This window comes from Stegodyphus dumicola, chromosome 1, assembly GCF_044657685.1.
Source record: "Stegodyphus dumicola isolate Sdum_Otavi_A_Nest chromosome 1, ASM4465768v1".
Classification (NCBI taxonomy): Eukaryota; Metazoa; Arthropoda; class Arachnida; order Araneae; family Eresidae; genus Stegodyphus; species Stegodyphus dumicola.
The window spans coordinates 134,682,828-134,708,997 of NC_140768.1; the positions used below are offsets into that span (position 1 = coordinate 134,682,828).

Here is a 26,170-nt window from a genome sequence, read left to right on the forward strand (position 1 = left end):
GGTTAAATGAAGTTAAAGTAAAGTAGCATACAATAAAACACTGAAGATAAAAAATTACTCTTACAAATATTTTTTTAAAGGAAAAAAGAGAGAAATTAAAAAAATAGTTAAAAATTTGAATAATATCATCTATAATTTAAAAATTAGCTTTTCATATAATATTAATAAATATTTATTATGTATCATTGAGGGAAAAATTCATATAATTAATTCTCCATAAAATTTTACTTGAAATTTAAGGTTAAAAATAGCTGTGGCAATTCACTGTAACAAAAATCCATAAACCACATTACTTGGCATTATTATCGCTCAAAAAAAGATGCCAAGTTTCAAAATGTGAAAATATGTATATTCGTGTATATCTTAAAAAATTTTGAATAAAAAAGTCTAATTTTTTGTAGGTATGCTTAGAAACACACACTTCTTTAAGATGATGGTAAAAATTTTATAGGTTATAATTCAAATTTTTTCGAAAAATTTATAAAAAATATTTAAAAATAGAAATTTAAAAAATAAAACACAAAAAATGGGTAAATTTTATTTGGAATGAACCTAAATTTTGAAATGTGAAAGGAAAAATAATAAAAGTTTAATAAAAAAAGAGTTATTAATAAATATTTGCCAATTTGAATTAACATTGAGGAGCTAAAATTTTGAGAGCTAATATTTTAAAATCTACTCGTACGATTTTTACAAAAGTTGGCATTCTGGCATAATTTGAGTCGTAGAATCGAAATATGGAAAAAAATTGGTATGTTATTTCAGAAAAAGTCCGATTTTGTGTCAAAATTACTATGTTAGATAAGTGCTATATATAAATCTAGTATATATATCCTAAGTCGCGCTTTCGAGGCATGAAAAACGCAGTTTGAATTTTGTCAATCGGCCCAGTAGAACGGGAGGTATTGCACTGTCCCATTTTTTTTTTTGAGCAGTGTACATAAAAATTATCGTATTTAACTATGATTGAAAAAACACTTTTTCTACAAAAATAATCTGATTGGAATTATCATGGAATAAAATTGTGTTTTAAAATGGCCATGTCGAAAAGTTTTTGGTTTATGCATCCATCTTTCTAACTATGCAGTTAGTTTCTTTGACTGCCAGAAGTTCAAAGTACCACGTAGCTTCTATGCATTAAAATATCACATATGTAATATGTTATTGTAATAAAGTAATGATTGTAATAAAAGTTTTCCACCAAAAATTTTGTTAATAAAGTTAGAAAAAAATGTGAAAGCAGTAGTACCTTTAGTGTGGGTAGTAGTAACCAAAGCTATGATTTTCTGCCACTGTTTTGTAAAGTTTTTCAAAGCCTTTGGCCCAGAAACTTTGTGGCCGCAAGTCCAAAAGCAGATCAACCTCATTTCGAACGTCCTGTGCAGAATGGAAGATTGCACCAGCAAGGTGTGGCTGCGGGTGTGAAAAAAGGTAGAAGTCCAAAGAAGTGTGGAGCTATATGGAGGGTCTGGCAAAAAATTCCATTCGAGTCTGTACTGAGTCCAGCCGGTGAATGCAGGCACAAGTAGTCTTGCATTATCTTGATGGTGCATTACTTTTTTATGCTGGAAGTAAGTTCGATGTTTTTCTTTGATATCGGCATCAACGTGGACTAGCATTTCTCTGTACACCTTACTGTCGACACTTTTATCCTTTTCCAGGCAGACTTTATGGATAATACCGCAGAAATCCCAGCAAATACAAAGCATGATCTTTTTTGTTTGTCAAATTGCACTTTGTGATGCTGCCGAGAGGCTTACCAGGCACCGACCAATCTTTTTTCAGCCTCTGTAAATCCTTTTTTCATCACAAATGACAATCTAGTCCAGAATTTTGTCCTTGCATTGCTATTTGAGCAGATTAACGCTCTCAGTGTTATGGCCGGAAAATTCCGTACAGAAGGTTGCCTTCCACATTTATTATACATGAAAATTTCTGCTAGCTTTTAATGTATCTGATTTCAGTTTGGATGTATATTGGAAGAAAAGGAATAAAGGTACAAAATGAAAGAGTCATTTTTTAATTAAAATCAAGAAAATATCACTTATTCATGACATTTTGAGAAACTTTGAAATTTCAGAGCTAAACTCGTAACGCTCAGAGAGTTAATGCAGACCCGAACACGTCTGTTTTGTCTGCTTGAAGCAGCTCATGCGTCACCTAGCGATTGAACTTGTACGTCAAGTACGACATGGCACTAACGTCTAACTCCTTAGTAAGCTTTTGAGTGGTTGCATACTGATCTTCTCCCAAGTTCTTGCAGGCGGGCCTCGTTAACATCAGTAGGCTGGCCTGAACTCTGCTTCTTGAGCGTCATAGTTTTTGTTTTCGAACTTTCGGTACCAAACCTTCATAGTATCATATGATACAACATTATTACCTAAAGCTGTACATGTGATTTGGTGGCATTCCGTAGCTGACGTTTTGCAACAGAGGAAATAAATTATTGTTCTAATCTGTTAGTGTGATAGTTCCATTTCAGACATCTTATACTTAATGATAAAGATATATTTTTTTAAATTTCAAACAAAGTGTGGCATAAGCAAGTCTCATTCTTTCAAATGCCAAAAATTGTTGGACAAAATAGTTAAATACTCCAGGATGAACTGTTTGTGCAGACGATATTTGCAGTGCGGGGGGAAACTTTCGTTAAAACCCAATATATATAATGTATATATGTAATAAAAGAAATTTCAGAGAACTTTTAATGTAGGAACACTGAATACAAAGAAGCATAGGAAAACTGATTGCGAAGATACTTGATACTTAAAACGTAGAATTCGTAAAGACTAAGAAACTTTGCAACAAGGCAATTTTAATTTTATTTTTGTTTCCAATTGATATTTGAGGCCACAATGGACTTGGCACTCTAATTGTGCTTATTTCCAGAACATTTACGTTTTTGATACTTCTGCAATAAGAAGGGATTCCATGACCTGCACAACACTGATGACATAACTCTGAGAACTGAAACTTTTCTAACCTTTGCAAACCAAAATCTTTCTTTAAACAGCCTGCCAGATTGGATAAATGCACAGTTGGCTTGCAGTTCTGTTCCCACTTGGATTCTATTTCTTTTCACTATGCTTTTTCATGCTGCTAATTAGGCTGTTATTTAAAATGTGATACCCTATATAAAACTGTGGTGTGAGTATTATGCTCATGGTCATGCATAATGAAGAATGCAGTTTCGATAATTAATTCATGTCCAGCAATAAAGATTATGTTCAGTCGGCTACGCCAATCTACAAGTCTCTTCTTTGATTGGCATCTTTCTAATTATGCAGCACTCACTCCAAATTTTATCACACATATATATAAGGTAATGACTAGTAATTAAAAAAGTCAAATATCTGTGCTAAAGCTGCTATTTAGGAGCTTTAGCACAGATAATAAAATGAGAATTTATTATGTATTAAAATACATAAGAGAATAATATGTAATAATAAAATGAGAAATTATTATGTATTAGAAGTGTTTTTTATATATCATCCTTTAGAAAAATAAAGTAATTTAAGAAACTTAATAAAAACATAATTAGAATTCTGTTGTAGAGAATATGCCAGTAGTGTAATTAAGAGTCAGAAATGTTTTTTGAAAAATAGTATATATATATATTGTTATGAATTTGGTATTTAAAAAGCTAATGTTAGTTCAATTATAAATTAAATGGTTTTATTTCTCGTGCAGTGCAGCACGTGATGAATATTAAAAGAAAGCTAAGCCGGAAAATTGAAAATACAAGAGTGCGTGCATTAAATAAATAAATATCTCTTTTTGATTTCGAGAAAGTACTAGAAAATTCTAGCGCGTGATTTTAAAATCTTATAAAAGGAGGAAAACCTCTCAGCTCGTAGTAGTTGCTTAGTTTGTTGTTGTTTAGAAAACTGCTCTTGTTGATTGTAGCGAATTCGCGGATTAGCTTTCTTTAGCTGTTTTGAATTACATTCTATTGGACATTTGAGTTGTTAAAAGATAACTACTGTGAGATATTGAAATACTGCATGATAATTTGAGAAAATTTAATCATATTCGTTGTGATAATAATAAATATTTGTTCATTTTTCATTGGATTTGTGCATTCATTTCGTAATGAACCTGTATGCATGCAACAATTTTTGGTGTCAGAAGGGGGATTTTTGAATGCCAATAACTAGAGCGATGGAGGAGCAATTGAGGCAGCTTATTATTGCTTTTGCTGCATTCCAAGAAAATATGGAAGCTGGCCAAGCATCATTTAAAGAACAGATGAAAGATTCTGTTAAAGAGGAGATGAAATTAGGCCAAGAATCCGTTAAAGTAGAAATGAAGACTGTTCAAGAGAAGATTGAAGCAGGTCATGACGAAATAAAAAGAGAAATTACTAGCGTAATAGAAAACAAATTCGAGGTTATGGATGGAAGAATTGACGCAGTTGAAAATAAAGTTGGACAAATCGAAGAAAAAGTTTCTTCGGTAAAAGATCAAATTGAAGAAAGAGTTTCTTTGGTGAAAGGAGAAATAGAAGAAAGAGTTTCTTCTGTAAAAGAACATGTAGAAGAAAGAGTTTCTCCCGTCAAACAATAAATTGATGATAGGGTTTCAGCCGTTGCAAAAGAACTGGATACTTTAAAGAAATTCGTAGCGACGGCAGGGAGCAATTCGGATGGTTTTAAATTTTTACCAATGCCTGCTCGTCCCTCTCTGAAACTATCTACATATGATGGGAAGACCTCCTGGCAAGTGTATAGGACACAATTTTCTGTCGTGGCGGATGCGAATAGATGGGATTCCCAAGCTAAGGCCTGTCATCTCGCCGCTTCTTTAAGAGCTGACGCAGCGGATATCGTTCAGACTCTTCCCGAAAACAAAAGGTTAGATTTCGAAGCTCTGTCTGGCGCCTTGGAGCTGCGCTTTGGGAAGAAGTGTTTAAAAGACTACAGCAGGCTCCAATTAAAATCTCGTCAACAGAAGCCTACCGAAACACTTCAGGAGCTCGCCGCGGATGTTGAAAGGCTGTCCCATCTCGCCTTTTCGGAATGCCCGACAGAAACAAGGGAAATCCTGTCCTTGCAATACTTTATCGACGGCATCCGAGATACTGAAATACAGAAAGCTCTACGAATAGCGGATGTAAAAGATTTAAAAAGTGCTCTAGTGTACGCCATGAAATTTGAGGCAGCCCAGCAAGCCAGTCATCGAGAGCGCCACCCAGTCAGAGCTGCTCAAGTCCAGGACCCAGGGGATCAAGTCACTGCTCGACTTGACGATTTAACTAGACAACTGAACGCCTTGAGACGGAATATTGGAATATTGGTAACCTTGAGACGGAATTATGGGTGTCCGAATTAACGACTTTTGACTGTATCATCTTATTAATTTTAATAACTATTACAGAAGTTTTAAAATTTCATTAATCACAGTTTTAATACAGAATTGTGTCATCTTTACCAATTATTTTAATCAAACTACAGTTTTGATTAACGTAATTATGCATATTTGGTTACATATTGTTTTAAGGACATATTTTGAGAAATTAGTCAATTAATAATTCTTTATTTTATAATTGGGAACTATGTAACCCTAAATATTATTAAAATGCATTTTTGATTTTTGTAATGTTTAATTAATGTAATTTAATTGCTATAATTAGACAAGACAGGCTTGTGTTGCCACAAGCTTGTTCTGCAGAGTAAAATTCTGTACAATTTTTAAATTTAGTGTTTGGTACTTTAGGCACTTTTTGGGTACATTTAATAGCCAGCAAAGGCTGGCCGCTTAGCGGCTAGTACATATATAATTTACTGTATCATATGGAAAATTCACTATGTCATATAGGCTAGAATTACAGTCAAAAGTCATTAATTCGGACACCCATAATTCTGGACCTCAAAGCTAAAATCTTTCTGCGCATGCGCCGCGTTGACGCATGCGCATAGGCGTTGACGCATGCGCATAGGCGTTTACTCGTGCGCGCAAGACTTTTACGACTGCGCATATGCGTCTGCGCAAGCGCAGAATACGTTTTTGCCTGCGCGTTTAATGTATAATGGATGGTATAAGCTAAAATTATCTAATTATCTATTTCAGTTAATGTTGATGATTGCGTTGTTCCTTAATTTTCAAATTGGATCCGGCTTATTATATTTTTGCAGACTGTAAGAGCAATTTTATAAAAGAAAGCTTGAACTTTCAATTATGTCAAATAGAATTTCCGATGCTGGTGCTCCCAAAGGATCTACAAAATGAAAGTGTGTTTCGATGTCCATCAAACAAAAAGTGGAATAGCTACAAAAAATGGATAAAGGCATATCCTTTGTTTATCTAACCGTTTCGAAATCTGTTTATCAATTTCACACTGCTCTGCGCGGGGGAGGGGGGGAACGTCGCGGCGCGCAATGAACTGGAAGTTGATCTGTCAGCACTATCGTTATCTTCTGGGCAGATGTTTTTATTTTATTCGGCTTATAATTCCTTACTAAATGTAGTATTTCATCTCGATGTACTCCGTCTTTGATATGATTTAAATCAAATTGGTCGTCATTATAAATATCATGAATACAAATCAAATAGTTTTCTGGTTGCAATTTTCTAATTTCGGCTATGCGTAATGTATGCTTTACGCACGCGTACATTGAAAGAAATGTTTAATAAAGTAAACAAATAAATATTAAGCTTCTTTTTCTGTAAATTTTGATATCCTTTAGATCATAATTGCTCATTATTTTATAAATTACGGTTTCATATTTTTAATTCTATAATTTCTGCATGCCATCTTACCAGATTTAAACTGATGATCTATAATCCAGAAAAATCGATAATCCGGAATCGCCGAAGTCCCGACGAGTCCGGATTAAAGACTTTTGACTGTACTAAGTGAAAGAGCAAATGCACATTGAAAATGCTTTTTAGCTATAGAAAGCGAATAAAAATAGTTGAATCTATTCAAACCAGATATAATACTTAGTGATTAAAGTTATATTCAGTCAGAGAGGTATCTTCATAAGTAAGTATATATATGTGTACTGTGAGTGATGTTAGCATGATACAAAAGTATTAGAAAAGCACGATATCTATTGAACTGCTAATGCAAGAAATAGAAAGATCAGATGCTATAGAATGTGAAGAATGGTGAAGATGGTAAAAATTATAATATAATCATAGCAATTACTGCAAATTATTTCTATAATGACTAGTAAAAAAAGCGAATGACAGATCTTATCTGCTGGGAGGTAATTGCATTTAATTCTTGTGGTTTCAAACTGCCACTCGAAACCTTTGGTTATATTTTTTATTAAATATTGAATAGGATTTGAGGAGAAACCTTAATTCTAGTAGAACCAAATCCAGCAGCAAAGAGAGGTGAACAAAGGAAAGTCGTGTATCATTTCATTATGGTTAATGAAGAAGTTAATGATATATATAAAAGCTCGTTTTAAGGCAGTTATAGCTTACAATTCACTTTATTTACCTGTTAGATATCCAAATTAAGTATACCAATTAATTTCGTACATAAGATATAGTTTTTCCAGTATATTTAAATATTTATGATCCTGTGTTTGGTCAAAGAAGATAATTGTTAATATTTGACCGTAAGAATAAGCTGTCCATGCACTATGCCTGTGGTTTAGCTTACAAATAATAGTAAGTTTGATATTTTATCATCATCATTGAATTAAATGTAATGCATATAAATTCATGTTCATATTATAAATTTTAAAGGCATAATAATTTATTAATTGCTTTTTATCTTTTAGATTAAATTTATTTATTTGAGCAATCTGGATGCTTGTGTGTCATAAAGTTTGTTTTTAATTATTATTTACAGTTTAGAATATTTGTAATTAAAAATGTTCTTAAAAATTTGACATGTTGCTTAATAAAACGGTTGGATATCTATTTTATTGTAAATCAAGAAAGTTGTTAAGGAAATATTCATATTTATTTTTAAAATATAATTTAAATGAATGAACTTTTCTTTCTTGTTATTAAGTGCTGTTCCTTTTATTTTTCTTCTTTCCCCTAGAGAATGGCTTCTAAGATTTCACCGTTGTATCAAAGCTGAGGCTAAACATGAAAATTCTGTAGCATTTCCAGTGTTTATTGTTGTTGCAACAAAAATGAAGAAAATGCTTGGCTCGTCTATGGTAAATTAATTTTAATTTAATAAAATATATTTTTGCAAAGATAGCAGTATTCTACAATTGTGTATTAACTTATTTAATATTTATAATTAAGCATTGAAAATGTTTTATAACTATTAAAAATTTTAAACTATATAAGTTGTATTAAAAAAGAATCTGAATCTTATAAGAATTAAATCTGAAATTCCCCTTTTATTTATTTATTCTTTAAAGAATTTTCTTTTAAAAAGGAGATGGAAAAAAGAATGTAAAAGAAGTTGGTTTTTTTTTTTTTTTTTTAGATTTAATTATTCATTCTTTATTTAAAAACTGAAAATCTATGAAAAATTTATTTAAGTTTTTTTATTGTTATTAAAATTATATATGCATGGAATATTGAAACATGTAATACTGAAAATGTATATATGTGTATGAAACAGTTAAATTAGCATTAGTGGGGGGGAAAAAAAAAAAAAGATTTAGTTTTTTTTAATGCAAGTTTCCCTTCCCTCCCCACTTAACAAAAAATATCTTTTACATTTTAGGACAACTTGATGGTAAAACTTTTCTAAACAGTGTATCTTGTAATTTTTTTTTTAAACATTGTCTTTTAAATTTGTTTTAAATAAAATTTCCGCTTAGTTGTTTCAATAAACAACGAACTAATGTAGAATGATACACTTTAAAAACTTTTTGCCAATAATACTTATCTCTGGTAATAGCAGCAGTTTGTTATCAGAGCTTCATATGAGATAAAAGCAGCATCATTAATTTGAAGCTGGTCATTAGGCCGTAACCACCAGCTGAGATTTAGTGATGTTCAAATGAGTTTTGTGTAGGTGGCTGTGCATAAATCGACAGAAATAAATAATAAAAAATATATTTGTGTGCTTGGAATATTAACTTAAATATATAATATTTTATGCAATGTGGTGCATACTTATTCAAATTAATTTGGTATTTTCTGTCTCATTAAAAAAATAAAAAATAGATACATTTTCATATATAAAAATGTAAAAGATAAAAGTGTAAATCTATAAATATATATCTTGGTATTACATCAAATAAAAATGTCAACCATGTTTGTATGGTTAAAGATTAAAAAATATTAATCAAATTCTTAAATTAATTTATTTTCCATGTAAATTTTAAAGTTGAAAGATTGCTGGAATACAAATAATGGTTGATTAATAAATAAGCTTCATTTTGTGTGGAAAGTTAAATTTTTACATTTAAAAACATTAAATTAAATTTTAATGTTGTAAAGTATATGCTATTAAATACAATTTGTTTCTGGTATTCATTTTTCAAAAAATTCTGGATGGTTAATGTTTAAAATTTTTTTTTTTTTATGAATTTATCAAGTTCAAGATCATTATGAACTTTCTTCCCATGTAATAGATTTTTAAATGATATGAGCTATTGATAAACTTGGAAGAAAGTCTGAAACTAAGGATACAGTATAAACTGTTCAAGAAAATTTGAGGGGTGTATTTTCATGTGTGATTAGGCGAAATGTGGTAAAATCATATCTGAATTATCAGAATGTCCTTAGCCCATCAGCAGAGTGGCTACTCATTTTTAGCCCCGGGGCTAATCTTCATGTAAAACCAGTCATCATGATTATCTCTCATTTTAATTTAGAAAATGAGACGCTGATTTAACAAAAATCAGTGTTATATTTGTTTCGTCTTCTTTTTTTTTTTTTTTTTTTTAAATTTGTGGCAGTTGAGGATGATGGTTCGGTAAAACCATCGAAACTAGTCCTGTGAAAATTTGCAAATATAATGCTGATTTTTGTTGTTGGACTTATAAATTAATATTTAAAATTAATTTATTAGTCTGTGTTTGCCGTGTTATGTCACCTTAATTATATCGCATTTGTTAGACCCCCAATGGGAAAGCAGTTAAAGACTGCTCAATTCCGGTAATTTTTCTTGAGTTCAAATCCCAGCAACCAGGCTTCCTGCATGTTTGGCTTTTATGGTTTTTCTTTGTATAATGTAAATACGAACCAGTTTTCCTTAGAAAGTTCTCCACAAAGGCATCCTTCCTTGCAGGCAGATAGACTTTGTGTGCTTTGCCATGTTCAGAATAACCCAGCATAACCTCTCATTTGTTATGATCTAAGCAGGCTATTCTTCTTAGTAATAAAGATTTTGTTATTTATAATAATATGATTTATTTTAATATCATCTGATCTTTCTAATAAATTCTCTTGAAAGGCTGTTGAGCTGGAGCAATACTTAAACTTTCAGATTTGGTATTTTCTTAAGCTTTCTCTGAAGTCAAAATGCTAAAGATTATAGTGCATTTAACCTCAGCTAATTATTGTGTTGTGTAGTTCATGCATTCCATTATATTCAAATATATTTGGAACTGAAAAAATGTCTTTGAATTCAGATATTTATAATTAATTTTTTTTTTTTTTTTTTTTATTGTTTGATCTCTGATTGTCATTTTATCATATGCACTACAAATCTTTCAGTAGCTCTTGTAATAGTCTTTTCTTACTTAATTGCTACAGTATGATGGAATACAGATCCATATTTAAAATCATCGACTTTAGAGTTTAATTCCACAATTTTAAGTCATAATCATTAATAATAAATTAAGTTATTAGAAAATGATAGAATTTTAACTTCTTGAAACTGATAAATTAATCAGCAGATTCGTGTACTACTGAGAGGGGATTTAGTAACCAGTAGAATTTACAGAGAGGGGATTATTTAAAAATCAATTTGATGTGTAAAAGTTCATGTAATAAATGTAACGTAAAATTATTGTTTTTGAATCATGTCATTATTATTATAATCATATTTTTTTTCAGCTGCAATTAGATTTTTTCATTGAGTAAATTTTCATGTCTTTGCTTGATTAAATGGTTATATAATTGATTGATCAATTTATAAAATTAAAACACCTAACAGTGTAAAATGATTTATTATGCAGTTTATTAGTAATCACTTAAAGTATGGATCCATTTTAATTTTAATGGCATTTAAAAGTAAATTATTTTTAAGTCTTGCATAATTTTTTTTTCTTTTAATTTATAGGTTTTGGAGATAGTACATGATGGTGTACCCACACCTAAACGTTGCTTGGCAAAAACTGATATTGTTGAATATGTTAATTCTTTACAACAGTATGCATTTTTAAAGCATTACCTTGGGAAGAAGTTAGTAATAAATTAATTTAATTATTTTAAATTCTGAATTTTTATATTTTCAAATTTAATGTATATTTAATGGTAAAATTTAGTTTAGTTTTTAAAGCCTTCAATTAGCTACATCCTATATCCTTAGAATATTTTTACTAACATCAATAAATAATTACATGTGCTTGCATCTCAAAATGTTTCCAAACTATTAATGAGGTTTATTAGAAGACAAAAGTCCAGGTAAAAAAGCAGGGGATTTTGGAATTAAAATCAAGAACATAGCCTTTCAACATCTAAATAATTTAAGTATTTAACTTATAAGAAGATTTTTAGTCCAAAGGGGCTTTGTCCTGAGGAACTATTGCTTTCGTTTTGTGATTTGGCATCGAATGACTCTAAATGTCCTTTCACTTTTCAAATCGTGGCCACCAAATATTATCGTCCTGTATTATATTTGAAGAAATTAAAGAATGAAGAATCTGCATAAATGTCTGTGTGTTTCTTCCATGTGATAAAACAACGGTATCTAGGTGGTGTGTGGTGGTGTATCTAGAGTCATCAAATTTTGAATGTTGTAATCCTACTGCAAATATGGGCATCTGGAAGCCCAAAGGAATTTGTTTTATTATCTGTTTCATATTTTGTAAAGCATTTATCAGTTTTTGATTAAGAAGCTTAAAGATTTCAAAGCGAGCAATGGCAACGTTGTACAGCATGATTATCTCCAGCATGTGAGCCTGTGTATTGGAAATTCTAAAGATATGCTCAATCTAAAATTATTTTGCAATATTGCTCTTGAACTGAATTTTATGGTTTAAGTGCGAAGAACATTATATTTAATAAATAAAGGTAACCCACAAAATGTTTAAAAAAAAAAAAAAAAAAAGGCCCCTTTCGACATAATATAAATCTGATTTTTTTTCAAAGTTTCATTAACAATTGTTAAAAAATTTGTGACTAACTTAATAGTATAAAAATATGAAATGTGTAGGTATATAATATATATTTACACCAGTGTTAAATAACTCCATGTGGCACCAAGTAGATAAAATTACCTGACACTGATAATTTCATTGAAAACCTAATTCTTGGTAGAAAAAGTTGTTAATATGAGAATCTTCATTTTGTATTTATGTGCAGAAAATACAGGCAAATAGTACAGGTCAATTAAAAATTTTTCATAAGGTACTTAAGTATATACTTTCTTGTCTGTATGGTTTTACATTAGAAGAATAAATTATTACTATTATTACAAATTAGAAGACTAAATTGTCATGTAAATTTTGTTGTGTATGTTTAATAAGATTAATGCTTAACTTTCAAACTAAAAATTTCTGTTTCCAAGATAAAGATGTGGCAGATTTAACAATCATATTCGCTTTGCACCATAATGATGAATTTTCTAAATTGAGCTTCCAAGGCTAATGAAATGATATAAAAGGAACACATATTTCAAGGAAAAAGGACCGTTGATTGTATGACAAATTTAAATGAAATTTGCAAGAACACTGCCAGATGTCTGTTGATGAAATCATTTAGAAAGTTTTAACTCCAGAACTTGAATATTCTGATCTTTGTGATGATGTAGAGAATGCTTAAAAAGGTAACATTGGAAGATTTAGTTCTGAAAGAAAAATAGTTAATATTTTTAGAAAGAAAAAAAAAAAAAAACTAATCAGGAAATAAAGAATATAATGAATATTAATTTGGAAAGAAAGAAAGTTCAAACTGGAATATCATAAAGTTTTAAAGCAAACTGATAAAACAGATACAGTCAAAAGTCTTTAATCCAGACTCATCAGGCGATTCCGGATTATCGGTTTTTCTGGATTATAGATCATCAGTTTAAATCTGGTAAGATGGCATGCAGAAATTATAAAATTAAAAATATGAAACTGTAATTTATGAAATAAAGAGCAATTATGATCTAAAGGGTATCAAAATTTACCAAAAAAAAGTTTAATATTTATTTGTTTACTTTATTAAACATTCCTTTCAACGCGCGCATGCGTAAAGCGTACATTACGCATAGTCAAAATTAGAAAATTGCAACCAGAAAACTATTTGATGTGTATTTGTGATATTTATAATGACGAGGAATTTGAATTTAAATCATATCAAAGACAGGGTACATCGAGATGAAATACTACATTTTGTAAGGAATTATAAGCCGAATAAAATAAACACATCTGCCCTGAAGATAAGGATAGTGCTGACAGATCAACTTCAAGTTCATTGCGCACTGCGTCCCCCCCCCCGTCTGAGCTGCATGAAATTGATAAACATATTTCAGAATGGTTAGAGAATCAAAGGATATGCTTTTATGCATTTTTTGCAGCAATTCCACTTTTTTTTTTGTGTACATCGAAACATGCTTTTGCTTTGTAGATCCTTTGGTAGCTCCAGAATCAGAAATTCTTTTTGACATAATCGAAGATTCAAACATACTTTTATAAAATTGCTCTAACAGTCTGCAAAAAATAATAAGCCAGATTCAATTAGAAGGTTAAGGAGCAACACAATCTGCAACATTAACTGAAATAGATAATTTTAGCTTAGCTTATACATTAAACGTGAATGCGTAAACGTATTATGCGCATGCGTAGATGCATATGCGTATGCGTAAAGGTATTATGAGCATGCGTTAACGCATTATGCGTTGACGCATGCGCAGAAAGTTTGTAGCTTTGAAGTCCGGATTATGGAGGTCCAGATTAAAGACTTTGGACTGTAATAAAAAAATGTATCATAATATTTTATGTGTCTTTTTTTATATATATATTTGGTACATTCTGATTACCTAGATATCCTGACAAAAAGTATTCATCCAATAAAGCAATATCTTTCCTAACTAGTTTTGTGGCAAACCTAGTGTTGCTAAAAAAAATTTATAGGGCAAGCCAGTTATGTGCATAGCATATATCTGTTTTGGCTGGTGTGCAATGTCAATAATGCATGATGCCGAGTTTGTGCATTTTTTTTTTTTAAAGCAAAAACAGATCACTGACAAAACAAAAGAAAAAAAGGTGGGGGGGGGCATTTTATTACCAATGTTTCTTTTAAAATTTTATTGATTGATTGCGCGTGTGTGAAAGTCTTAGCAGGCCACCATTTTGAAAATGGCTTTTGCCTGTCTCACATCAGTTCAGCAAAAAATGTGTCACTAACAAGTTTGCAAATACTTTTTAAGTCATCAGTGATTTCGTGATTTTGCAGCAGGCAGATAATCAGAAAGAACTACATTTTTTATCCTGTCTTCTTTATATGCTTCTTGTTTTGTCCTATAAAGATGTCAGAAGGGAGGTTTTAACCTGTATCTAGTAATATTTCTTTTATACCTTAAAATCCACAAAACCCTAAAATGTGCATTAGTCTGGTCTCAGGTTGTGCAGATTTCTGGTTTTCTAATATAGAATACTTAATGCAATATTATATTTATTAATAGTGTTATGTTAATTAGCAGATCACATTGTTTTTCTTTAATTTTTTGCTATATATTTCATAATTGTATTACTAAAATTATATACATTTAATTCAAGGAAAGTAACTGAAGATGATATATGTTTGGAACTATGTTCTCCAGATACTGGTATGGTGAAATATAAAATGTTTGTGGTTGATAGAGAAGAAACAGCATCATTAAAGTTTGCTATATTTGTTGTTCCTCAAGGAAGGTACAGTATTCTTTTTAAATTTTTCAGTGTAAATTTGTTTTATTTTTCTCACATCATAGTAAATAAAAATTGCTTCTGTTATTAACAGGGAAACAGAATGGCTTTTTTCATCACCTCAAGGCCGTAGAGAATTAGCAGCTAGTGCAAACTGTGAGAGATTAGTTGTTGTGCATTTATTGCGAAACAATGTATACACAGATTTAGATGAGGTAAAAAAAGATTTATCTGAAAGTGTTTTGGAATTAGCACCCACATCTTGCAAGGCACAGGTAGTTCCTTAACATCATTTGTTTAAAAAAATTAAAATTTAACAATTATTTATTTTGTGATCTTTTCCTTGTTACTTAATACATTATCTGTTACTAGTTTATATGGTTTAATTGACATTTAATTTGCTTTTCATCTTTCATGCATTATAGAAATTGGTTTCCATGTAATTAAATAATTCACTGAAAGACAGCAATGCATAATTATTCTGATTAGTGCATCAATTCAGTATTCTAAAAATATGTCATCTCTCCTTAAAATACTATAACCTTAAATAACCACAACTAGATAAACAGTAATTCCTAACTTCATAGCTATAGTAACAAATTCATTTTTTGAAATCCATTAATGTATAACCTCATGCAAAATACCAAGTAAGAAGTGGCCATTCATAATTAAGTTTACAAAATCACCCAGTTTACAAACATGATAACTCAGTAAATTTAAGTTTAGCTATTTTGGTGACATCCTCTATTACTCAAAATTTTCTATAACATCCAGTTGTAAATTTAGCATTGTGTTGTCATTTTACATTCAAAGCCCAGATTCAAGTAGGGCTCCAAGTTTCTAGAACCTTCCAGTTTAAAATAATGGAGTGACCAAAATAAACCAAAATAACATTTACAGTGTTAATAATCAAACGCATTAATTTTCTAAATTAAATGAACTTTTAGGTAACTGTGATAACTGATCTGATCCCTACAGCATTTTTCTCTTAAAGTAAATTACAATAATTTGTATAGAGTGACATACAACTTTCCATACAATTTACATCACTACTCATCCTATAAAGTAAAATACTGAAATTACTAATTTTGCCGAAGAGGTACTGAAGACCACGTATTTGTGTCCTTTCGAAAATATAAATTAATGTTTTTTCTTTAATTTAAATTCTTTTGAAAAATAAAAAGGAATTTGTAAACAAATTGAGAATTCAACAGATGACCAATTTTAAATTTCATATAAGGACATTAATATACGATAAACACTATTCAATTTCACTATTCATTTCTATTTAGAATACATCTTGACATGATCCAATAACTAAGCTGCATATCCTAGCTTGGGGAGTTTCATCTATAAACAAATTACTTAGCATTCAGTACAGTTACACACACACATTTTATTCTATTCCAGTTGACATCTAATTGGTGGGCTAATGACTAAGTTCACGAGAACACATACAAGTTTGAAAATGGGTGGACCATTTTCATAGATAATTTATCAACAAGAAGGGGAAAAACATATTCCTTCAGATATTCTCAAAATCCCTTCACTTGCACAGTAGACAACCCTCCATAGCTCTCCTATTGGAAGAAGAGCAATTTGTTTACCAAACCTGAAATTTTTTTAATCTCTAGTCAAGAAAATCTGAGCAAAAAGGTGACTCTAGTTCGCTCCTTTCACCAGGCAATTCCCCATTCACAGACCCATGTAATTTAAACCCTCTATTTCCTATCCAGATGTCAAGCCTCACCCAGAAATTCCCAACTGTGAGAATCCTAGCAAAGTATGTAAATTTATAATACAAAGTTTTTCAATTTTCCAAAAAATTATGCTGTTGTTAATTAATCAGTTTCTTTAAAAATAAAAAAATCCTTAATTCAAAGTTAAATTAATTAGCACATAATTAAAATTTGTGACATTTACAACACAACATTAACAAAATATTGTAATTGTCACCCCATTTAAGTTTTCCACTATGTATGCTATTTTTCCCAATTTTAGAAGGGGAGATGGCATTACATGTGTTATTTTTATTTATTTGGACAATAATTATCACGTAATTCTTACTTTTCTGTAATTTTAGGTTTCTATATGTTATTTGACACAATTAATTTAAAGACCCATAATGGTAACTATTTTCATTTATTTGATTTAGTTTTATTACAGGTTTCACAGGAATATTTTATTTTGTATAGTAAGGGAAACCTGTTATCTGATTAATTAAAAAATTATCCTAGAGTTAAAAAATCAGTGGAATGGGTATAAATCATCCAAAAGAATACATTAAGTACTTCATAGATTTTGAGGTCAAACATTACATAATTTTAAATTAATATTACAAAAAATTGTAAATTTTTTTATACCAGACAGTATTTTCTTCATTATTTTTAAGTCGAATTAATGTTATTGACCTGAAATGTGAATTACGTTGTTTTAATGCATTCATCTGAGAAATTTTATAGCATATTAATTTTTATATATACTAATTTTGTATCCAGGGAAACAGTCTGGAATATGAAATAAATTTAGCTTATATATATTGTAGACTACATATTAGGAGTTAAATAAATTTATACAGAATATTTCACTAATGGGTGCTCTAGCAGGTGCTTTATAAATTAAAATTTGCATAAATTCAAGACTTACATTGTGAAAATTCATCTATTTAAATGATTTTTTTTTTTTTATATCTCTGTCCTGCCAGATACAGTAGCTGAACGAATATGAAACATATAATGTTCCACCTAAGGAAAAAACTCTTTGACTTGGTCATCCATGTGAGCATTGCTACATCAGGCAAAGCAAACTAATATTTCTTTACATAAAAAGATACAGACTTGTAAAAATTTTTAAGAAAAATTGGAATTCCAACTTCTTTAATGTGTGATAATGTAATATGAAAGGGTTGAATCGTAAAAAAAAGGGCAAAATAATCTAATAATATTTTATGTATGCAGTAGTTGCTGTATTCATATATATTTTATTTGTAACAATAATCAGTAAATGATAATCCTAAATAACAATACAAAAAGCAAATTAATTGAGTATATGTAATTTATAGCATTTGAGTGTAGAAAACGTGTCATATAATTGCATTTTAGAACATTTAAGCTCCACTAATTTGAACATCATTAAAATATGCACATCTACGTTGCTTATGTAAAATATTCATATATACTGAAATGGAAACTGCATGTATAAACTTCCAGGTATCATGAGGTTGGGAATTTGATTTGAAATGAGTTAAGAATTAAGTGCATGTGCCTATAGGTTATTAAGCACAAAGCCCATAATTTTAGCTTTCAAAACTCCGTAAAACTTTACATTAACTATGAGGAATAAAGAACACTTTATATGTATTATGAACTACTATATACTGATCTTTTCAACATTATTGTTATTTTACATTTTTTCCTTAATTCATAAAATATTTTTATTATGAGATTCATGATAGGGAAGTGAATCTTTATAAGGAAAAACAACTAATGTTTTGTTTATTTCGCACCAGTAATTAATATAAAATATGAATTTTTGTATGATGATTCAAATAGCTAATTATTTTTTGTAATCAAATAAATTTTCAACTTCAGGTACCAATTTTATCATTAGGAAATGATGTTGGAAAACGTGATATTAAATGCTGTGGAAAGAGTGACATTAGTGGAGAATATATTATTGAAGATGTTGGTTCAGGCAATGGCGATATGTACAGAAGATTGATTTTTCTCTGTAATCCTTATTCAGTTCAGTCTGAAGCTAAACTTATCCTAGGTAAGTTTTTTTGCTAGCTGTACATTGAAATTATTAGCAACATGAAGTTCTAAGTATGTTCTAAAGTAATATAAATTTTGTCGTCAATATAATGAGTGATTATTTATTTATATTGAAGGAATTTTTATGCAGTTACTTTATCATATTAATTAAAATATATTTCAATAGGTCAGAAAAAGAAGAAAAAGAAAACTGTATCCAAATTGGAGATAGATTTTGATTATCTTGCTCATGATTATAATGTTGCTATAATTTCAGGCCTTGCTCTTATAGAATCAGAAATGTTAAGTATGTATGTTTTATTTTCTAAAATGTTTAGACAGTTAATTAATGCATAACATTGTTTATTTATAGAGTGTTCAGTTTTAAAATGAACCTTTCATAGAAACAATAAGTATACAGATTTATAAACTATACCTTACCTACAGCATATGTCGCAAATGTGGTTCCTCTAATTCAGTGTCTATGTTGGCAAGTTTTGCAAATTGCCTGGCAATCTGATGAAATTTTTCTTTATTCATACTTTGGATGGCAGCATTAACATTTTGAACTCTTATAAGGTGTGTGTGTATATAGTTTATGAATGCAGTTTGTTTAAAGCATCTCTGTGAAAAGTCATCTAAACTGATAAAAGCTATTTTAATATTTAGATGTTATTCTGTTGAAAAAATTTCCTCTGCATCATCATGATGAAACTGGGTGTGTGACATTTTGTACTATCTTGCTATATCCAGCAGCAGTGCTAATTTTTCTGCAGTAAGAATGTAGAATCACTAAGTACGAAGGTTGGAACTTTAATAGTGGCAACTATTTATTTACAAGGAATACAAAAGTGATTCATGTCACCATGTTTTACAGTCCTTCAATATAGTCGCCAGCATTGTGTACAACCTGTTTCCAACGATGTGGAAGTCGCAGAATACCTGTAGCAGCGCATGTTTTGTTGATAGTTTGAATGGATGTTTTGTTGATAGTTTGAATGCGCATTTTCGTAATTGTTACGAAAATGCGTTTGTCTTTACGATTTTACGATCATAATCCATTTTTTACGATTTTTTTCCTTTTCAAGTGTTTTTAGTGATTTTTGTCAAAATTTTAGAATTTTTCGCCAATTCAGCGATTTTTGCCAGTTGCATCATGTTTTACCGCCAATTACCAACTACTTCGAATCCAGTAACGTGCGGTTTCTCCCAACTCGCCGCTTAACCAGCCAATCCAATGCGCTGAACTTGTTTCTCCCACTTTCTTTGCGGGCGCCAGATTATTTTTTTAGCGTGGATTGTCGCATTCTATTTTTTTTGTTTTTTTTGTTTGCGCATGCTACGAATTTTCTTAATACGTCGTTGTTACGAAATGAGTTAAAAAAAAAAACCGTATTCTCAATATTTTCGGCCTGCTTACAAAGCCAAATTTCCAACAATTAATGAATCCTTCAAAGGAAATAACTATGCATTTTTGCAACGTGTGCGTGTGTGACTTCATAATAAGTCACGGTGGAAGAAGCGACATTGTGAAGCATGTTAAGTCTAAAAAGCATGAAGTTAATGCTTCGGCTTCGACAATGTTAAAGAAAGTGGATGATTTTTTTTCAAATTCGGCTACGAATTCGAATGCCAATATCATTTTGGCAGAGTGTTTGTTTACTGCATTCCTCATCGAACACAATGTGCTGCTAAGCGCTGCCGATCACGCCGGTCAACTTTTCAGACGGATGTTTCCTGACTCCAAGATTGCTCAGTAATATGCTTGTGCTCGCATGAAAACATCTTCTGTCGTGAACGAAATTGCTTGTGATGCACAAAGTAAAACGATAGCTGCACTCCAGAATTCAGCATTTTCGGTGTCAATCGATTGCAGCAACAACAACGATTGGAAGCTTTACCCCATCATTGTCACATATTTCTGTGATGTTTCTAATGAAATGAAAACTCATCTTTTGCGTCTTCCATTGTTAAATGGAGATGCTACGGGGGAAAATATTGCCTCCTTGGTAATTAATGAGTTGAAACAACTTAACATCCCAATATCAAACTGCATTTCATCTGGTGCAGATAAAGCTCATGTCATGGTGGGTGACAAAAAGGGTGTAGCCTCTTTCCTCAAAAAAGAACAAAATGAATTAATTGTTATTGAATGCCCATGCCACTTAATTAATTTGGCAGCAGAAAATGCTGCAGCTGCTTTACCATTAAATATTGACCAGCGTCTGATTGATGTGGTTTTCTATCTGGAAAAAAGTGTAAAAAGGAAAGAAAACCTAAAGAATTTCCAAGAACTGTGCTCTGGTGAAACGAGAAAAATTCTGAAACATGTGTGCACGAGATGGTTATCCTTAGGCAGAGTGCTAGGAAGGCATATAAGATTCCGAAAACCAACTTTGCTTCTAATCAAAATGCTTTAAAAGGGAAAAGCCAACACACAGAATCAAACCCTTTAAAAAGAAAATGTTTAGAAGACTCCTCAAAGGTCAACTTTGTTAAAGAAGTTGAAGGGAGAAAGAAACAGTCTTCTATTAGCCGGGAGGAAAGGATTTTCTATCTTCTTTCTTCGGATTTGAACAAAGCATATTGTAGTTTTGTGTTAAGTACCATTAAGATTTTTGAAAGTGTAAATACCCTTCTACAATCAGCTTCGTCAAAATCTCCCCTGCTTATCCAAATTCTTAATGATCTTTTGAAAGAACTTTATACTAAGTTTGTAAAACCGTCCGTTGTGAAAAACAGTGTGTTGATTCGTTTTGCCTATAATAGTTTGGCAAATCAAAAGCATGACAATGATCTTATAATTGGAAATCAAACCAGGGAACTTGTAAATTCTTTGAAACATCATGAAAAAACAGAATTTTTTCAATGTGTTAGAAAGTACTTTTCCTCAGCCTATGATTACATTGTAAGGAAGTTTCCTTTGCAGAATGAAGTTCTTTTAAATGTTGAAGTGGCAATTTATTGATAAATTTCCATTTTTGTTAACAATTAAAGAAAATTAATGCCATAATGATGCTTTAGATGAACTACAGAACCAATTTTCTGCTGCACAGTTTGAAGACTTTGCCAGTTCTGGAGAAGATAGACTTGATGTCCTCGTTGGTACCTTAAAAAGAATAAAAAGAGCTGATGGAACACCAAAATATGATAGACTAGCAAGAGTTTTATGTGCTATTCTCGTAATTCCACACAGTAATGCTGAGTGTGAGAGAGTCTTCAGTGTTGTGAAGAAAAACAAAACTATGTTTCATTCTTCAATTTCACCAAAAACTCTAGAAAACATTTTAATTGCTAAATGTTATGAGGAAACTAATTGTTATGACAGGAAATTTTCCAAAGAATTTTTGGCTAAAGCCAAAAAATGCACTCTAAATTTATTGCAATAATTTTTTTGTGTAACATTAAGGTCTTGTTTTATGTTTCCTAATAAATTTTTTAGTTACTACTTAATTGAGATTTACTAACGTAAGTACGATTTTCTTTTTTCTATTTGTATAAATTGTTATTTTTTTAATATCAAAGCATGATATTAATTCTTCGCGTTATTCTGAATTTTGGAGAATCTTCTGAATTTGGGGGAGAAATCTTTTGAATTTTTACCTTTAGAGGTTGGCAGGTATGTGCGTATATGTTTGAGCTCGAGGTCATGGCCAGCATGGCTAAGCTATGCCACATTTTATTTTGAGTGCCATTTTTAGAGTCATTAGATTTGTCAATGCAAAAAACATGGAAAATGTGCAGTGTCTTCCATTTCGACCAGAGTTCGAATCCTGAGGAATTTATCCGATTTCTAATCCGAAATGCTTTTAAGTATACTATGGAGACACATGGTAAGAAGAAAGAAAATACCTTAAAAAGAAATGAACTGCTTGCCAGTATTTCTTAGGTTCTAGCATCTGTGTTTTTTTTTTTCCAAAGAACAAGGAGTTGACAATTCACCATCTTCACATGGCATACTAAACAACAATTTTTACAAAATACAAAAAAGACTTGATCCAACAGATTCAAGTTTCAAAATACCATATTCAATAATTTTGGCTCCAGACATCTTGACTTGAATGAAACCATGTCTTGAACATGATTCAAAATGGAAATGTAATCATAAATGAAGTTCTTACAAAACAGTAATCAGAAATTCGACACACAATATGACTATATTCAATACCTGCTTCCTGCAAGTAACTCATCAAACCAATTTTGACTTCTAAAGAATTTATTCTCATCGCCCCTACAGTCAAACTGACTTTTCAAAATCTTACGCATAACAGAACAACGTGGGAATCGTTAAACAGTTACAACAAAATATGCATAAAAATGTGTACCCATAAATGTGTAGTCCAGTTTAAATTTAATATCTTGTAAAATAAAATAAAATTGTTCTAAAAAGGTCATGACTTTTAATACCTTTTCTGTAAATATAATAAATAAATATAATTATAACAGCAGTTTATTTTATGATATGCCAACCTAACTAATGTGTACACTAAATTACACTAGCAGAATCAAGGATCAAATTAAATTACTTCATTATGGAAAAGCACTGTATAACTATCTGGTAGGGATACCCATGTGGAGGAGTTTCTGATGGAAACAGGATAGTATTCAAAGTAGACATGAAAATCTGAAAAATGCCCATTCAGCCACGATTCAAACTCGGGGCAAACTATACTTTTTAGCAGTCTTACTTGGGCATTATTGGGCTGATACAATCATAGTAAATAAAAGAATAAATTTAGAGATATACTGTCTGGATTTCTCTGGCTGCTACAGTTATGAACCAGAAGAAAAGGAGGGGTATGAAAGGTTTCAGATTTTAACAGTTGCCCAAAAGAATTTGTTAAGCTTTTTTTGTGCTTTCACTGGGCTCGCAGTCTGTCAGTTTGCTGTTGCACTTAGCCTGCTGACCTCTTTCCCCCCTTTTTAGCTTTATTATTAAGCATTTTTTCCCACTTATGGCATACACTATCAGCAACAAAATCACAAAAATTTTAAAAGCAGTATAGTAATACTAGTGAGATGACTTACAGAACTTTTTTTTTTTTTTGTCTTTTATTAATGTTTTGTGTTCACTTTATTAGCTAAATATGTTCTTTACACTTACGCCACATAAAATTCGATTCAACTGCAAAATCACAAAATATTTGAAAACAACAAATCTTTCGAAGTTCCAATAGACAGTCTTGCTCACAGAAAATACAACTGTTTTATTATATACAGTGTAGCCACTGCTTGCTGTCAAATTGCTAAATTTGTTAATAAAAAATTTATGTAAATTTTATAGAATATGAAATAAGTAATAAAACAAGTTCGAAATTTGAAGTGTACACGTTCGAGTGGGGGACTATATTGTTCAAAATTCGATGGCTTTTAGTACGATGGTTTTTCCTCAATGCAAGGAAAGTACATATGTATGATAATTCATCATTATTTAATTTCTTTAAAAATAATAGAGGTAGATAATATTTTATGGCAACCATTTATAGCGAACTGATGCAAAATCCCATTTTGAGACTAATAGCTCCTTTTGGGCTAAAAGAAAAACAAAAGTTTGGTATGAAAATTGAATTACCTCAGATTAGTTTGCTATACTTTTTCTCGATTAATTATACTTTCTTTATTTTGAATCTTGTTTTTATCTGTTAAGTTTTGTGTCTTATGTAATTGAAATATTATACTTTATTTTATTAATTATTATTTTTTTTTTTAGATCCTAAAATTCTTGATATAGGATTAGGTGGTGGAACGTTAGCCATGTATTTATATAAACATTTTCCAGATGTAAGTATAAGAATTTAACTCGATAAAATGTATATAATATTCTGCATGAATATTTATTAATGCATATCTATTAATGATATGTATATAAACATGTTTACTTGATCAGAAACTAGTTTTAACAAATATATGCTATCAAACCTGTCATAATAGAAATTTAAGTTTTTTTATAAAAACATGTTCATAAAGTGCTACATTATCAATTTCATTGGAGTAGTTGATAAAATACTTATAATAAACTTAAACTATTGAAAATTTATTTGAATAGATTATTTAAGTGATTATTATATTAAGTATTTGCCCAGTTCAACTTTATTTTAGATATGTATTGTAAACATAAATGTAAGCAATAACACTATCGCTATCATTTTTGCAAAATTCATAATATAAATGAGCATTGTGTTTAAGGTATCTTTTATTCTTAATTTAATTGTTCATAATATAAGAATATGAAATTAACCAGTAAAGCAGATTTATGCTTTTCAATATTATAAAATGAAACTGTTTTGTGGGCTGAAATCTAGAAGGCTTAGAAAAGTGTTTAAAAAAGAAAAATTGGTCATATTGTGCTGAATACATAAAAGTGAGAAAAATGCAATTTTCTGGTGTAAGATGTCAGTTTGGGTGGCTTAAAATTTGAGTGGCTTAAAATCTCAGCTGTAGTATGCAAATATCGTATACCAGTCACTACTGAGTGTACGAACATATGCTAACTAAGCAGTCATTAAAGATGCCAGGTTTCTGAAAGATTTGAGATGTTCATTTAAATACTGATACAAAGTGTTTATAACTTTGTAGGATAATTTTTTATGATATTCTCATTTCTATGAATGAAAGGAGATGAATGTCAGATAGTGAGCTATGGCGTGCTGTAGGATGCATTGAAACAGGGCAGTCAATCAAAGATATCTCTGCTTTCTTTGCCATTGGTTATCCAGTAATTTCTCAGATGTATAAATAATTATAAATAAATCAAACAATTGTACAGAGACCAGATGGTTCAACCAGGTGTTACTGCCCCTTCTAAAGATTGGTACGTAGGTTGATCCAAAAAAACGTTTACAAGCAGAAGCATTTGAAACGTAATAATTGTGGAGCGAATTATTCCACCCAGGGTGGTTGACAGATCACGCTAGTTGTCCTACAGCGGTTCTACAAGTAAGTAGCGTATGTATTCAGCAGACACTTAAAAAGTGACAGTAATGGCATGACGTCTAGAAAAGTGGTCTCGCATAGAGGTGCGAATCGTAATTCGATTCTTATGGGCCAAGAATGTGGCCGCATCCGAAATTCACAGACAAATCGTTGAGTTATACGGGAACAAAGCAATGAGTAGACAACAGGTAGCGAAATGATGTCGTTCTTATCAAGCAGGCAGGGAGCATGTGGAAAACCACAATATGGAAGCGAGGGGCCATCCAAGTTCTTAAAGGACGGATATCAACATGGCACGTGTTGAAGAAATCATCCAAAGGGATCGACGAGTAACCGTGTGTGAGATTGCCTCAGAGTTGGACCTGAGTTATGGTAATGTTGAGCGTATCGTAACCGATGAGTTGCAATATTCCAAAGTTTGTGCCCTCTGGGTTCCACGTACGTTGTCCGCGGAGCATAAGGCCACTCGAATGATGTGCAGCCTCACATTTCTTCAGCGATACCATTCAGACGGCCAACACTTCATTGATTGCATTGTTACCGGTGATGAAACAT

The 26,170-nt window shown here is 30.9% G+C and overlaps 1 protein-coding gene across 6 annotated transcripts in view; it reads left to right on the forward strand.

The window, feature by feature from the left end:
- The window catches only part of LOC118201566 (eEF1A lysine and N-terminal methyltransferase), a 105,333-nt gene that overhangs the window by 52,761 nt on the left and 26,402 nt on the right, over window positions 1-26,170 (forward strand). For all 6 annotated transcript variants that reach the window (XM_085820959.1, XM_085820974.1, XM_085820949.1 and 3 more), the window contains exons 5-11: window positions 8,006-8,126; window positions 11,159-11,280; window positions 14,802-14,936; window positions 15,025-15,205; window positions 18,521-18,701; window positions 18,870-18,989; window positions 24,393-24,463. In XM_085820959.1, the coding sequence (XP_085677085.1) occupies window positions 8,006-8,126; window positions 11,159-11,280; window positions 14,802-14,936; window positions 15,025-15,205; window positions 18,521-18,701; window positions 18,870-18,989; window positions 24,393-24,463 (931 nt within the window). The remainder of the gene's footprint in view (window positions 1-8,005; window positions 8,127-11,158; window positions 11,281-14,801; window positions 14,937-15,024; window positions 15,206-18,520; window positions 18,702-18,869; window positions 18,990-24,392; window positions 24,464-26,170) is intronic.